Source organism: Lucilia sericata, unplaced genomic scaffold, assembly GCF_015586225.1.
Source record: "Lucilia sericata isolate MDLA Ls3-8-SP2 unplaced genomic scaffold, ASM1558622v1 Contig000041F_arrow, whole genome shotgun sequence".
Taxonomy (NCBI): Eukaryota; Metazoa; Arthropoda; class Insecta; order Diptera; family Calliphoridae; genus Lucilia; species Lucilia sericata.
The window spans coordinates 795,075-811,707 of NW_023994079.1; the positions used below are offsets into that span (position 1 = coordinate 795,075).

Here is a 16,633-nt window from a genome sequence, read left to right on the forward strand (position 1 = left end):
CACTAGATGAGTGTGTGAGATGAACTGTATGATTGTTTTCACCGCTCGTTTGAAAAAAACAGCAAAAAATGTAAACATTGAAGAAATTGTATGTGAAGAAGAATTTAAAAAAAAAATAATATTAAAAGGAAAACAACCTTATTTTATTAAATATTTGCATAGATTCAATATATATTAACTATAAGGAAGTGTTATCAGAGCAGCTGATCGTTTTTTGCTACTATGTTCATTTTTCGCCGTGGGGTAGAATAAATGTCGAACTTTGTTTACATTTTGTAAATGTCAAACTTTGTTTTCATTTTGTTAATGTCAAATATCCATTTAATATTTATAATTTTATATAAATGACAATAATTGGTGGCAGTTCATTTGTAGAATTTTTGCTGAAACATTTTGCTTTGTTTGTTTGCTTTCAAGGCTTTCTAAAAAACGTTATTTAAAGGCACAGTTTTGCTGTCAAATTCGTTTATGTTTGAAAACAAAAAATTATACTACACGAAATTAATATTCCAATTTATAAACATTTTTTGTTTAACAAAAATTCGCTTTGATTTATTTGTCAGCTGTTTTTGAAATTTTTCCCTGACAGCCAATTCGCCTTCAAGTGCAGGCACAATGTCAATCTACATATAAAAAAATATAAACAATTCGTTCGGTATTCTGAATTCGCCGATGACACTACCTTATAAAATTAATATATGTACCTTGGCATAGGTTCTAATTAAAAGTGTATTGGATTTGTTTTTTAATTATTCCTTAATGTTTTTTCATTATAAACACTTTTCAATACACTATCAACACCACAAACAACTTTTTTGACTTTGAATGTACAGTAAAACCCATTTATAAGTTTTCAACACATATTTTTTGAAGTTGTTACTGTTACTTTCGGTTGATGAGGATTCTGCATAGCTCAAATATTTCCCAGGAGGTTCCAACCCTTACTCATCAACAGCATACCTTAACACGAAAATAAAATAAAAGAAACCCAAATGAACTGAAACTAAACTAACATAACATTTCTCAGAGACTGGTGTTACTCTCTTTTACTTCCCTCCCAACCAAGTCACGATTTCATCCACATAATTTCTTGACGACCCAAACTCCACTCCACTTACCTCTCCATCAATTTACCAACCCTTTAGATAACTAAGCCATCATCAACATTTCAAAATTCATAACATTATTTTTATTTTAATCTTAATAAACTAACTATTACTATTGTATTTTCCACACAATTCAAAACACAATATTACTTAAGACTATTCATTTTTTTTATACTAATATATATACTTCTTTTTTATTCCTGAACTAAACAAAATAAAAATATTAATAGAAATATATCTCGATTCTTATGTTTTATTTTATGTTTCACTATGCAAACATTCTCTTTAATTTAGCATCTTCACCTAGGTCTCAAGCTATTTTATTTTTGAAAAATCACTAACTTTTTGATTATAAGATGTTTATTCCTAGCCTAAAGGAGCTCCTTTAGGCTAGGAGGTAGTATTTTTCCCGCCACTACACAGGACATGGTTTAATTTTTTCTTTTTACTAAACTTCAGCTCTATGTGAGAAACCTAATTAGTTTGTTATTTCATCTCTGAGATATACCTATTTTTTTATTGTGTTTGGTTAACTTCTAATTTTTTTCTTATAGGGAAACACGAACTTACAAATTAATGCATATAACAACACACTCTCGATAGACTTACAAATTTCAGACACATTCACATTACCTTAAATCTAACTTAATCATACATATAATTATACTAATATCAATATTTTCTCTCTCTCCTTTCCAGCAAATAGTTTTAATTTATTTTTCAATATGGTTTAATTTGCAAATCCATAAGTACTGATTATATCTTTTTATAATATCTTGTTTTGTTAAGTTTAAATCAGTATTCGTTTTTTAAAACTTTATCATTGTTGGTGGTATTTATATCACAATTTAACTCGTTTTTCTTTATGGCAATTATTAAAGATATATTCTTTTTTGTACTTTGGGATGCTTAATCTATATAGATTAAGCATATATAGATTTTATTTTCAATTTCCTTATTTCTTTGCACAACCACTATCGTTTAATATTACTTTAGCTTATGAGATAAACCCATAACCTCTTTAGCTTAAATACTGGCTTTCATATACTTTATTTGTGGATTTTCGCCATATATTGGAAATAAGTCTGTTGCCAATTTTCTTACCGCCAAATTATTAAAATATATATATATATATATATATATATATATATATAAATAAAGCTTCCCCTGTATCTTATTTATTATTTATCTACATTTTCGCGCTTGATACTAGGTATTATCATTGTTGGCATAACTTATGGATTCTTATTGCCCCTTAAACTTAATTTTTTCATTATCCTATCCTTTACTCCCATTGTATCTATAAGATACATCCTGCCCTATATTTTAACAGGAGTTCATCAAATTTAGCTAGTATTTATTTTCATTCATAATTTTACTACGATTTTAATTTAATTTTCCGTTACCAAATTTTTCTCTCTTTTTTCGAGTTTTTCCGACTATTTTAGAGATTTTGACTTTTTTCCACTTTTTTAAAATTTTCGACTATTTTTGACTTTTTTCTACAATTTCCGATTTTATTCGACTTTTTTCGACTTTCTTCGACTTTTTTCGACTTTTTCGACTTTTTTACGCACATAAAGAAAACAACCCGACGAAAAATAAAACAAACCGTAACAGCTGTTTTATCAAAATAAACATTTTTTTGGTGTGGTGAGTTAGTTATGTTTACAAATATGTGTTTCTGCACGTGGAAAAGACGCAAAAACTCGTTTTCATTATTTACATTTTCAATATGTGTTTATGCACGTGGAAAAGGTTCAAAAAAATTGATTTTCATGATTTACTTTAGAAAAATTATTTTTGATCAATTAAAATATGTATATAATTGTGGAAAGGAACAAATCTGATAAAATATAAATATATTTGGAATTATATCGTTACAGAATGCCTTTTAATAAAAAACATTTAAAAAATGTTACTATGGTCATATATAGAAAATGATAAATAAATGCTATCGGACGATCTTGTGCACGATAAAAACCTATATAGAACTTTAAGTTGGAAGGGTAGAAATCGGATGGCATACATTTTTTTCGGATTTCATCGTTCTAGGGTACGTAAAAGTTCGAACTGATCACACTGATCACTCGTAGGTTTCGAGATGTTTTTGCTATCATAAAAATGTTTTTGCCTAACTATATCAAACACTACACAACTCTCAACGAGCGAGACGAGTAATATTCCGTTTCTATATTAAGCAAGTTGTGTGTGATTATAACTCATTTGTTCGAACCTACACATCCTGCACATGCTTGTTTAATATTTTCACAATAGTGTACGTGTATTTTGATACTATGCAGTACTGTGAATTTAAGAACAAGTATACCCATGCAGATGTTTAGTGTGTACTACAACAACAAACTTTTTTTTACAAAAAATGTTACTATGGAAGCATATATAAATTTATATATAACTGCTATCGGACGATCTTGTGAACGATAAAAATCTATATAGAACTTTAAGTTGGAAGTGTAGAAATCGGATGGCATATATTTTTTTCCGGATTTCATCGTTCTAGGGTGTGTACTACAACAACGGTGTGTACTACAACAACAAACTTTTTTTTTACAAAAAATGTTACTATGGAAGTATATATAAAATTATATATAACTGTTATCGGACGATCTTGTGCACGATAAAAACCTATATAGAACTTTAAGTTGGAAGTGTAGAAATCAGATGGCATACATTTTTTTCCGGATTTCATCGTTCTACGGTGTGTACGAGTTATCAAGATTCCGACGGATGTTATCTAAGGACCCAAGGGTCATAGGGTATATCCAAAGGAGCGATAACTCATGGACGGAGTCTAGCTCTGAGACCCTAGCTCTGCTAATGGAAACACATTTTCCGGGTTGTCTTGCAACTGAAGATGTGGTTGACGACCAACGGGAGTTCGAGTCTGTGGCGCCAAGTAACACCTACAGTTGCATAGAGGAGATAGTCACCAGGGAAAAGCTAGTATGGGCGGTTAATTCATTCGACCCCTTCAAGTCACCAGGGCAGGATGGTATATTTCCAGCTCTACTAAAGAACTTGCCTCAGGACGCTATATCTCTTCTGCTGAAGATTTTTAAGAGATGCCTTGGTAGTAGGTATTTACCAAAGAGGTGGAGGGAGGTTAGGGTTATTTTCATACCCAAGGCCGGTAAAGTAAGCCACTCAAAGCCAAAGGATTTTAGACCTATCAGCCTGTCTTCTTTTCTTTTGAAGACACTTGAGAGACTGTTAGATCTACATCTAAGGAACAATATTGATACTCGCCTCATTAGTGGCGCTCAACATGCCTACCTTAAGGGTAAATCTGTTGAGAGTGCACTGCATGAGTAAGTTGTGTTGAGCACGGCTTGAAGAATAGGTATTATACTCTGGCTGCATTTTTGGACATTGAGGGAGCCTTCAATAATATAAGGATTGAGGCTATTAGAGATTCGCTTATAGGGCTCGGAGTTCAGGACTTCCTGGTGAGTTGGATAGTCTGTATGCTTAGCAGTAGAATCATTAACTCTACCCTAGGGGATCATTGCATTAGGAGAAGGGTTACCAGGGGGACACCACAGGGAGGTGTTTTATCTCCTCTTCTGTGGCTACTAGCAGTTAACGGTATCCTAAGGCTATTTGAATCTAAGGGTAGGAAGATAGTTGCCTATGCGGACGACGTGGTGATACTGGTCAAAGGAAAATTTCTATCCACGATCAGTGACATCATGGAGACTGCATTAGGTGAACTCTCGTTATGGGCGAAGGATAAGGGACTGGGAGTTAATCCTTGTAAAACGGAACTGGTACTAATTACCAGAAGGTATAAGGTAGACAATTTCAGATTGCCAAAGTTAGATGGCGTCGAATTAGGTTTATCTAGAGGAGCTAAGTATTTAGGGATCTTCCTTGATAGCAAGCTGTCATGGAAGGAAAATACTCAGGAAAGAATGAAAAAGGGTCTCAATTCCTACTACACATGCAAGAATTCCATAGGGAAGAATTGGGGTCTGCAACCAGATATGGTAAATTGGATTTACACATCGGTTGTCAGGCCTATTCTAACTTATGGTTGCATTGTCTGGTGGGAGACATTGAGAAAGGACAGTTACAGGAAGTTGCTCAATAAAGCTCAAAGGTGTGCCTCCATTGGCATTACTGGTGCCATTAGAAGTACTCCGCAAGCGGCCTTGGACATCATTCTGAACCTGTCACCTATAGAACATTTTGTAGCGGGTGTGGCGGCTAGGAATCTACTAAGACTCTACGAGTCTTCGTTAGTGAAACCTTCGCGCGACAATCATACAAAAATTTTGTACGAAGTAGGTCTGCTTGATCAGGGTAATTCCCTTCACGGAATTACGGATTATGATATCGCGACTCTAGACTTCGGGGAAACACCTTTGATAGAATTTCCAACTAGGGATGATTGGCTTGTATCCGATAGACTGTTTGGTGGGTGTGCAGTCTTCACTGACGGGTCCAAGATGGATACCGGCACGGGTGCCGGTGTCTATATCGCTGATATCAACATAAAACGGTCATTCAGACTCCCTGACGAATGTAGTGTCTTCCAAGCAGAGATCCTAGCGATCTGGAAAGCGACGGAGCTGATTCGGAATCATATCGATCAGGGGTCGGTTGTGACAATTTATGTTGATAGTCAAGCTGCTCTTAGAGCATTGGATTGTCACACGGTACACTCGCACCTAGTTGTAGATTGTATAAATGCCCTTAGGGACATTATGAGACTGTTTGTCATTAGATTGTGTTGGGTGCCAGGGCACTGTAATGTGCATGGTAATGAGGTTGCGGACGAACTAGCTAGATTAGGTTCGAACCTTGATATAGATGACAGGGAAAGGATGGTAAAACCACCCATTTGTCACTATAATAGGTTAATATTCCAAAGAATACGTGATATCATTAACCAGTCCTGGAATAGTAGATTGGATTGCAAAATATCAAAGGCCCTGTGGCCAAAACTTGATATGGGTGCTACCAAAATACTTATAGGACTGGACAGACGCAGTCTAAGGGTTCTGATAGGGATTCTAACTGGACACTGCTCAGTTAGAACCTTTGTTAGTAAGTGGGACAGTAGTGTACCGGACTATTGCAGGTTATGCGAAGATGAGGAGGAAGTAGAGACGATCGAGCATATTATTTGCCAGTGTCCTAGGATACAGAACCTCAGGTTGAAATGGCTAGGGAATAGGTTCCATGGCGAACTGGGGGAAATTGCGGGACTTAACCCTCGCAGTCTACTAGTTTTTGTCAAGGGAATTAGTCACTTCTTTAACTGGGCTTTATAGGGGGACATGTTTTTTTTTCTTTATTATATATATATAATTACTTACTTATCTGGATTTAACTATCTATTAATATGACCTCTCTACCATTTTCTTTCACTCTTGTGTTGTCGTAGATTTAGATTTGGCTTCTCTGTTTTTGAATCTCCAATCTTTACCTATTTTCTTTTCTATTTTTCTTTCATTCTTGTGTTGTGGTGGTGTTTTGGCTTCTCTGTTTTGAATCTTCACTTCTTGAAGGGAATCACAATGGACCTTATGGTCTCCGAGTGGATATACACCGTTTTTGCGGTGTATAACCCTTCTTAACCTAACCTAACGGTGTGTACTACAACAAACTTTTTTTTACAAAAAATTCTACTATGGAAGTATATATAAAATGATATATAACTGCTATCAGACGATCTTATGCACGCTAAAAACCTATATAGAACTTTAAGTTGGAAGTGTAGAAATCGGCTGGCATATATTTTTTTCCTGATTTCATCGTTATAGGGTGTGTTCTACAACAACAAACTTAAAAAAAAAAGGTTATTGTGGAAGTATATATAAATTGATATATAACGGCTATCGGACGATCTTGTGCACGATAAAAATCTATATAGAACTTTAAGTTGGAAGTGTAGAAATCGGCTGGCATATATTTTTTTCCTGATTTCATCGTTTTAGTGTGTGTACTACAACAATAAACTTTTTTTTACAAAAAATGTTACTATGGAAGTATATATAAAATGATATATAACTGCTATCGGACGATCTTGTTCACGATTAAAACCTTATCCATATCAAAACGGACAGAAAACAGCAATTTTCGGATTTACCATCTCCGATTTTAATGAAATTTCCCACATATATTATGGTTTGAAAGTGTTCCCTAAATCAATGACTTTTTGATCGGAATCCCGTTCCAGACCAAAAATATCGCGCTTTGAAAATTTAAAAATATGTTAAAATTGTCTAAAAGTATATACATATAATTGCCCATAACTTTGAAATTCCTTTAAGTACAGGATAATTTTTGATTTCGTTATAAAGCCAAAGATATTGTCTTTAAAATCGTGTAAATAAAATATTTTACTTCCAAAAGGTTAAGGGTCAATTTTTATAGTGTATTTTTCAATTCCAAATATATCAGACAGCCCCGTATTAAAAATTATAAAAGGACATGGTATAAGGATACCTATACTCTCTTCTATATTTTAGTGAAATTTTTTCGATGGAGACTCGTGTAGTTCAGGAGTTATTAACCAAAACGTCATTTAAAGCAAGTTTTTTTTATACAAAATCGTATGAAAAATTAATCAAACAGAAAAAAATACAAAGTGGAATCAATTCAATTTATATGGAAAATGCTATGTATCTCTTAAACTGCAGGACCAATTTAAATAATATATACAAGAAAATTATTAAGAACGATTTATTTAACCTTACTGAAAATACTTCGATTATAAAAAAATATTAAAGCTTCACAAATCTGCAAATAAGGACCGATTTGGCTGAAGTTAAATTTTTCTTATAGTAGACATTACGGGTATTATAAAACTTAATGGTAGTACTAAGTTATAAGTAAAATTGAAAAATTATTTTAGTTTTGTTGTTTAACTTTTGTTTACTACTTTATTTAAATTATATCTCTTAAACCCTTAAATTTAATTAGTATTGCAATATGGATCTAGCTTTACTGTGTTGTATAGATTACGAAAAGTTTATGATCAGTTAAATTTGATCTCATTTATAGATGATAGAAGCTTTAAAATAATTTTTGAAGTCGAAGAGTTAACTTCTTAAACGCTGTTTTCCACCTTTTATTTTAATATTGTGATGACAAAGGATACCTCCAGTAAGGCCTGATCGTCCTTCATAATTTTCTTGCACATTTCATTTAAATCGGACCAGTGGTTTATGAGATACAATGTAATTTACCATATAAATTGAAATTGATTCTAATCTGTATTTTTTCTGTTTGTTTAATTTTTCATACGATCTTGTATAAAAAACTGGTTTTAAATTACGTTTTGGTTAATAACTCCTGAACTACACGAGTCTCCATCGAAAACTTTTCACTTAAATATAGAAGAGAGTTTAGGTATTCTCATACCATGTATTTTTATAATGTTTAACACGGGGCTGTCTGACCTATTTGACATTGAATTATACACTATGAAAATTGACCTTTAACCTTTTGGAAGTGAAATATTCTGTTTACACGATTTTAAAGACAATATCTTTGGCTTTAATATGAAATCAAAAATTATGTTGGACTTTAAGTAGTTTCAGAGTTACGGGCAATTATGTGTATGTACTTTTAGGAAATTTTAACATATTTTTCAATTTTCAAATCGCGATATTTTTACATTGGAATGAGATTCCACTCAAAAAGTCAATGATATGTGGAACATATTATATATATTATATGTGTGGTAAGTTTCATTAAAATCGGAGATGGTAAATCCGACTGCTGTCCGCTTTCACATGGATTCTCCCCTATATAGAACTTTATGTTAAGTTACTATGGAAGTATATATAAAATGATATATAACTGCTATCGGACGATCTTGTGCACGATAAAAACCTATATAGAACTTTAAGTTGGAAGTGTAGAAATCGGATGGCATACATTTTTTTCCGTATTTCATCGTTCTAGGGTGTGTACTACAACAAGAAACTTTTTTTTACATAAATTTTTATTATGGAAATATATAGAAAATTATATATAACTGCTATCGGACGATCTTGTGTACGATAAAAACCTATATAGAACTTTAAGTTGGAAGTGTAGATATCGGATGGCATATATTTTTTTCCTGATTTCATCGTAGTAGGGTGTGTACTACAACAACAAACTTTTTTTTTACAAAAAATTTTATTATGGAAGTATATAGAAAATTATATATAACTGCTATCGGACGATCTTGTGCACTATAAAAGCCTATATAGAACTTTAAGTTGGAAATATACAAATCGGATGGCATAATTTGTTTTGTGGATTTCATCGTTCTAGGGTGTGTACTACAACAAGAAACTTTTTTTTACATAAATTTTTATTATGGAAATATGTAGAAAAATATATATAACTGCTATCGGACGATCTTGTGTACGATAAAAACCTATATAGATCTTTAAGTTGGAAATGTACAAATCGGATGGCATATATTTTTTTCCTGATTTCATCGTGCTAGGGTGTGTACTACTGCAACAAAGTTTTTTTTACAAAAAATGTGACTATATCCGTATATAGAAAATTATATATAAATGCTATCGGACGATCTTGTGCACGATAAAAACATATATAGAACTTTAAGTTGGAAGTGTAGCAACCGGATGACATAATCTGTTTGAGATTTTAGGTAGGGTCAACTGTGGACCGACCCTTACAAAATTCAACAGATACATTTTTTTTTTGTCGAATTTTATAGCTATACATTTTTTAAGCCAGTTATGAGCAGTAGTAATTTCCCGAAGCGGACCTTATATAGGGATAGGTTAAATTATGTACCGATCCCCTTAAATTTGACAAAACGATTTTGACTCCTTGTTTATGTGGAATTTCTTTGCTATATTGGTATTTTTATTACAATTATTGGAGTTAATATCTTTTTCTGAAGGGGAACTTATATGGGGGTAGGGTCAATTTTGGACCAACCCAGAAAGGTTTTGGATCATATAAATCTTGTAAAATAATTTCCTGATCCTCATAAAATTTGGCAAAAAGATTTTAGTTCCTATAAAACTTGTTTTTGTCGTTTTTTTTTCGATATACTGGAATATTGAAGCTCAATAATAAACTCCATCAACTAAAAATATTTTGGCAAATATTGGCTAAGATCCCAGTCTATACTTTTATGGATTTTAGACCAATATTTCCGTGTAAAAGTTCCTTGACTCCCTGATGAGTTTATCGTATACCGATATTGTCCATTTTCAATAACAAACTCAATCAACTAAAATTATTTTGGCAAATATTGGCTAGATGGTCTTAGACTGTAATAAGATCCCAGCATATACTTTTATGGATATTAGACCAATATTTCGATGTGTTCCTTGACTCCCTGATGGGTTGTGTCTTCCAAGTGGTGATTTAGCGATCTTGAAAGTGACGGAACTAATAGGGAATCACATTGTTCGCCGGTCTCTAGTAAGATTTTAGGTTGATATTAATGCTGCACTTAAAGCATTAATATGTCATAGCTGTATTCTTGCATAGTCGTAGAATGAAGAAAAGATCTAAGTGTTATTATGAGACCGTTTACAATAAAGCTGTGTTGGGTACCAGGACCCTGCAATATACACAAATGAGGTATCTGACACGATGAGGCTCGAATCTTGCCCCATATGAACGGAACAAGAAGTTAAAGCCACCCCTTTTTCATTTTTTAGGTTGATCTCCGATGGATTCCGCGACTCTATCAACCAGTCATGGAATATAGAATGAATTGCACATTATATATGGCGTTTTTAAAAAGGCTTGATTCTAGAGAAACTGGAATTATAATTGGGGTAAATGGTGTACACCAAGAACACTTGCACTGGCTATAAAACATTATAAAAATACATAAGTTTTTCTTAGCACAAAATAAATGTGTTTTTGTTTCATTTGTTTACGTTTTTACAGAAACTCACCACACAACAATCAAAAACAGCTGTTAGGGTTTGCTGTTTTATCAAAAGGTTGTTTTATTAACGGGTATCGAAAAATGCAAAGAGTCGAAAAGTCGACTTTTAACTAAATGAAAAAAGTCGAAAAGTCGACTTTTCGTTTCAACTATAGAACCATAGAACCCTAGTTAATATACCTTTCTTTGGAGAATTCTTATTTCATAAATATTATTTTTTTTTGATATCTTGACATTCGCTTTCGTAGAGTAATTCTCAACCTGTGTAGAAATCGGTTATGGAGAAGTTTGCACAATTCACCAGGAGTCATTGGAAAAAACTAACCATTGTGTCAATTCCAGTCTTATATGGGGTTAATTACATTAGAAATGAATACCAGTAAGATAGTGAAGCAATTTATTTTTATATAGATTAATAATTTCTTGTTTCAGAATTTCTAGGCACATGAGATATGTTTGTAATGAGGTTAATCAATATTCGATTCCAAAGGCTAATAATGTTTTAGTAGTTTTGAACCCTGTTGCTAATAAAAAGCGATGTGAAAAAATGGTATTTATAATTTTAGACTAGACAATTTGCTTTTCACAAAGAAAATTTAAGAATATGTAATTCAAGATCACCATTATATGTATGTATGTGTATTTTAGAGCAAACCTTCATCCCTGAAAGTGTTTTGGTTGTAATTGTTCCACTGTTGACAATCTGTTTCAGTTTGGGTATAGGAGGACAGCCATTTTTTTTATTGTTTATAATCAAATTTCCTGTAAAACCGGCCATTGTAAGGCGATTGAAAACTATTTTGCGATGTATAACAAACACCAGATTTTCTAAAACTAGTTTTAGGTTAAGAATTGTTATGTAGCATTATAAGGGGCACCTCCACAAATTACACGTGTTGTGGTTCCAAATTAAAATCTAGGTGGACAAAATAAAAATATCTGTTTGGAGAAACGTAGCTTTTTCAGTAGCTAGCATATTGCTCTCCTCCAATGCAAAAATTTTTCAAATGGACGTTTGGTTTTTATGATATGAGCTCGAATATTTCAACATATCGTTAGCTTAGTACGGAAACGTAACAACTCCTCTTTTGTAATTATTATAGGTGAAGCAAAAAACTTCATAACTTTTCCTTTATTTCATATTTTTAAAATCTGTAAATGCAGTTTTATTCTTAGATTTCTCCTTTTTTAATATCAGTTGTGAAACAATTTAAAAATAATACTATTGAATACATATGGCGTTTATTTAGGATTTAGCACGTTTTCTTTTTCTGAATTTTTATTTTTTGCTGGACTTAGCAAATTTTCTTATAACTTTTTCCTTACGTACAGGTCATATTTTGAAGATAATTTGATATAATTTGACGCAGATGTGTCCGCGTGTAGATCCGCGATTTCTCATGGTCCCCATACAAGTGGCTCCTCAGAAAAGAGATTAAACAAATAAATATGATGAGTAGCTAGTAATCGTGATCAAATTTGGACCCAGTTATTTTTTGTATTCAAAAATTATATAGTAAAGAATTTCGGACATCGGGCTTTATTTGATCCTAGCCTCCTAATAAGATCCCCTTCAGCAAATTATTTTAACGCTTATAAACATATCAGTAAAGCTTCGAAATTCTATATAGACAAAACTTTAATGAACGTAAATCGCTACACTAATTTTTGCGAGTATCGGTCCATATTTGAGCATAGCTCGCATATATATAACTGTTTTTAAAATAGTAGAATAGTGATGAAATCCGACATAAAAAGATTTATGAGACCCAAAAATTATTTACGACATTTTATGAGGATAGGGCAACGTTTAAACCTACGCACATCGATTTTAAACCGCACAACTGGCTTAAAATAGCAGTATAGCGATGCAATTCAACTTTAACAAGTTTTAAAGGAACCAAAATTTCTTTACTAACTACTATTCTCTATATCGTCCCATTTAAATAAGATCAGTTTTTTGTAAATATTTACTTGTATTATTTTATTTTAAAAAAGTATTACTCAATCGGAGATTTTACAAACTACAACCATTTCCTAGACGTTGATGTACAAAATGTTTAATATTTCTTTTTACATGACTAATTAATGGGTTTATAATAGCAAATTGAAGGGACTTAGCACTTTTTCTTTGTATTTTATTGTTTTGAGGACTTAGCACGTTTGCATACCACAGCAAAATTACATGTTTAAAGTAAAAATAAGGTAATTTTTTATTGTAACATGTGTATTTCAAGCTATACTACAAAAACGTTAAAATTACAAAAACGTTAAAATTTATACTCTGTTATTCGAATTTGTGTTTTAAATATATTATTATTTAAATTATTTTGTATTTATTATTTAAAACATACCAATTAATACTTTCTTCCAAGAAATAATAATACTTAATTTTCAAAAAATAGGCCACAATGCGACGAAAAATAAAAATCGTTCCACAACGAGGCTTGATAAAGCTATCGAATAGGTACATGGCTTAGCATTACAGACCATTTTAACATTAAAACATGTCCTTCACATTTGTAGTCTTTTTTATGTCGAAAATTCATTAAAAAACTTTCGTTACAGTGATTTCTAAATCAAATTTTAATAACTTTAAAGCATTTTTAATAAACTCGTTATTTTATACATGACAAAGGCACCCCAAACACTTATAGTACAATTTGCCTATATGAGCTTACTAAATTCACTTTCAAATTATCTATGAAGTCCTTAAGCGATTCTATGGAATATTTGTTGTTGTAACAGTTTGACTGTAGCCGATAGTTCTTTTCTGGGGAAAAAACTTTCGGTTGATACAGCTGTCGCTGGGTTGACAATCTTTGGCCGTACATCTTTAGAGGTAATACACTTCAAAGTACAATTACTAAAAAAAGTACGCGTACTGCTGAAAACAGTACGTCTGGCAAGCCTATGTTGGATCATATTTTCGTTAAAAAATGTTTAATATATTAGTGCATAACAAAATATGTCCCCAATAAGCAAAAACCTTTGAAATGATGTTAATTTGATTTAATGACATTATTTATTTTTTTTTATTTATTTAATACAATTTTATAACCAAGCCCATAGGGCCAAATATGGCTTAAAAACTACTAACATACATATATTCAAATACAAAATTATGAGCTATTAAACATAAAAATTTAACAAATTTAATAATATAAAAAGCTTAAACCTAAATGTTCATTCAAATTGGAAACTTGTTAATAGTTAAGTAATTTCACAGCTATTATAATATTCTACAAGTTTGTTTTTAAATATATTAATTGGGAAATTAAAACTCCTTAAGCTCCTGGGTAGAGAATTCCAAATCCTTGTAGTTCGAACACGAAAAGATCTTTCATAGATAGAACTGTTAATACGAGGATATATTATTTGTGGATTTCTAACAGATCTCGTAAATTCAAATAATTGTACCAAGTACTCCGGAAAACCTTCTACAATAATTTTATAATATTGCAACTTTACCCTAATATCAATAAAACTTCTAAATTTACACCCTAAAAAGTCAATCACATAAGCAGTGACTAATCTAATTCTAAGATTATAAACATATCGTACAATTCTATTGAAGAGAAGATTATATCTACGCATTAAGCGACCACAAAATCCAGTAAAAACCTCAGCACAATACAACATGTTAGACATTAATAAAGCATAAGCAATGTTCTTCTTAACATATGTAGGCAAATAAAGATTCAAAGAAAACAATCTACGAAGTGTATAATTTATTCTGTTACATAGCCAATCAATATGATGTTCAAAACTAAGGTGACAATCAATATAAACTCCAAGACATTTAACATACTCTACAAACTCAATACTAACATTGTCAATCATAATAGACAGATTAACATCAGTTCTAGGTGACTTAAAAATCATAGCCTTGGTCTTCTCACGATTAATACATAGTCCACAACTTGACATCCAACTAGAAACAGAAGACAACACCGTATTAACTAAACACTCCAAGGCATCAACAAACTGAGATTCTCCTGCAAATAGTAACTGAATATCATCTGCAAAAATAAACAATTGACAAGAAAATCCCTCAACAGTTACCGTTAGATCATTCATATACAATAAAAATAATAAGGGACCAATAACAGAACCTTGCGGAACACCACTTGTGACCAAAGAACATACAGAACAACATTGACCACACTGAACAAACTGATATCTATTAGAAAGATAGGAAAATAACAATTTACACGCAGTTGAAGAGAATTTAAAGAAATTACATAGTTTTTGTATTAACATTGAATGACTTACACAATCAAACGCCTTAGACAAATCAAGCGCAACTAAAACAGCCAAATCATTCCTATCCATAATTTTACGTATAGAATCTGTCAGACCTAATAAAAGTGAAGTGGTATTATAACCACGACGAAAACCAGTTTGATAGGGATTAATCAAATTGCTGCTATCTAAATATTCTAGCATTTGTGTTTTAATAACATGTTCTACAATCTTAGATAATATGGGAACTATAGATATCGGTCTAAAACTACATTCATTTCCATTTTTACTAATAGGAACCACCTTAGCGACCTTCCAATTCATAGGAAATACAGAATAAGTTAAAATGTTATTCACAAGATACAAAAAATGTGTTTGAATTAAAGGAAAAATAATCTTAAAAAACTTTAGAGGCAAACCATCGGGACCAGATGCATTCGATTTTATGCTACAAAATGCTAACACTAATTCATTGATATCAATTGCATGAAAAGAAAACCTACTATCAACAAAATTAAGCTTTGAATCAAAAGAATCAACTGTATCTACAATTCTACAACTCAAAAATTCCCTATTCAATTCCTCAGCATCTAAATCCTCAACAGATGTCTCATTATCTAATCCTCCATTGGATTTTATTAGATTCCACATACCTTTAGCATCAAGATCTCTAAATTTCGTAAAATGCGCTTTCCTTTTTGCATTCCGAACAACAGATTTAGCCATATTCCTAGTTCTACAATATATCTCCCAATTTTCTCTTGAGGGTGTAAGCAAATAAGCTTTAAATGCCAAGTCTCTAAGTGAAAGGTGGTATTTGATGTCAGACGAATCAAACCAGTCCTCTCGAGGAATAAAAACCTTACGTCTTTTTATAGGAACAAGTGAGTGTAAATATTCTACACATTGCATGAAATTACAGAGTTGAATATTAACATCCGTATTTGTATACAATTCAGAAAAATCAAATTGAAGAACCTGCTGATGCAACATTTCTATATCAATAGCATTATAGTTCTTAAACTCAATATATTGAGGATCAGGAGTATTTAAAACAGATACACTAAGAAAAATAAATGAATGGTGAGAAATAACAGGACATTGCATTTGATTACTTAGTAGTATTGAAGTAGGACGACTAACAAAAAAGAAGTCTAATAAAGATGTAGAACTCCTCGAAACATCAAAATGAGTAGGTATATTATTATGAACACAGAAAAGATCCAATCTTCTACATAAAGAATGAACTGAATAGGAATTAGATGGATTAAATAGGTTCATATTAAAATCCCCCATTATAACAACATTAGAGTACTTAACAACTAAATCACCTAACCTTTCCTCCATAACCCTCAAGTTATCATTCCTACTATCA

General features: G+C 31.9%; 1 protein-coding gene across 1 annotated transcript in view; it reads left to right on the forward strand.

Moving 5' to 3' along the window:
* The first annotated feature begins 11,164 nt into the window (after nucleotides 1–11,164).
* Nucleotides 11,165–16,633, forward strand: part of LOC119613878 (acylglycerol kinase, mitochondrial) — a 49,514-nt gene continuing 44,045 nt past the window's right edge. Inside the window, exons 1-2 of the mRNA XM_037969951.1 lie at nucleotides 11,165–11,392; nucleotides 11,446–11,563. Of these exons, the coding sequence (XP_037825879.1) occupies nucleotides 11,292–11,392; nucleotides 11,446–11,563 (219 nt within the window). The 5' untranslated portion in view covers nucleotides 11,165–11,291. The remainder of the gene's footprint in view (nucleotides 11,393–11,445; nucleotides 11,564–16,633) is intronic.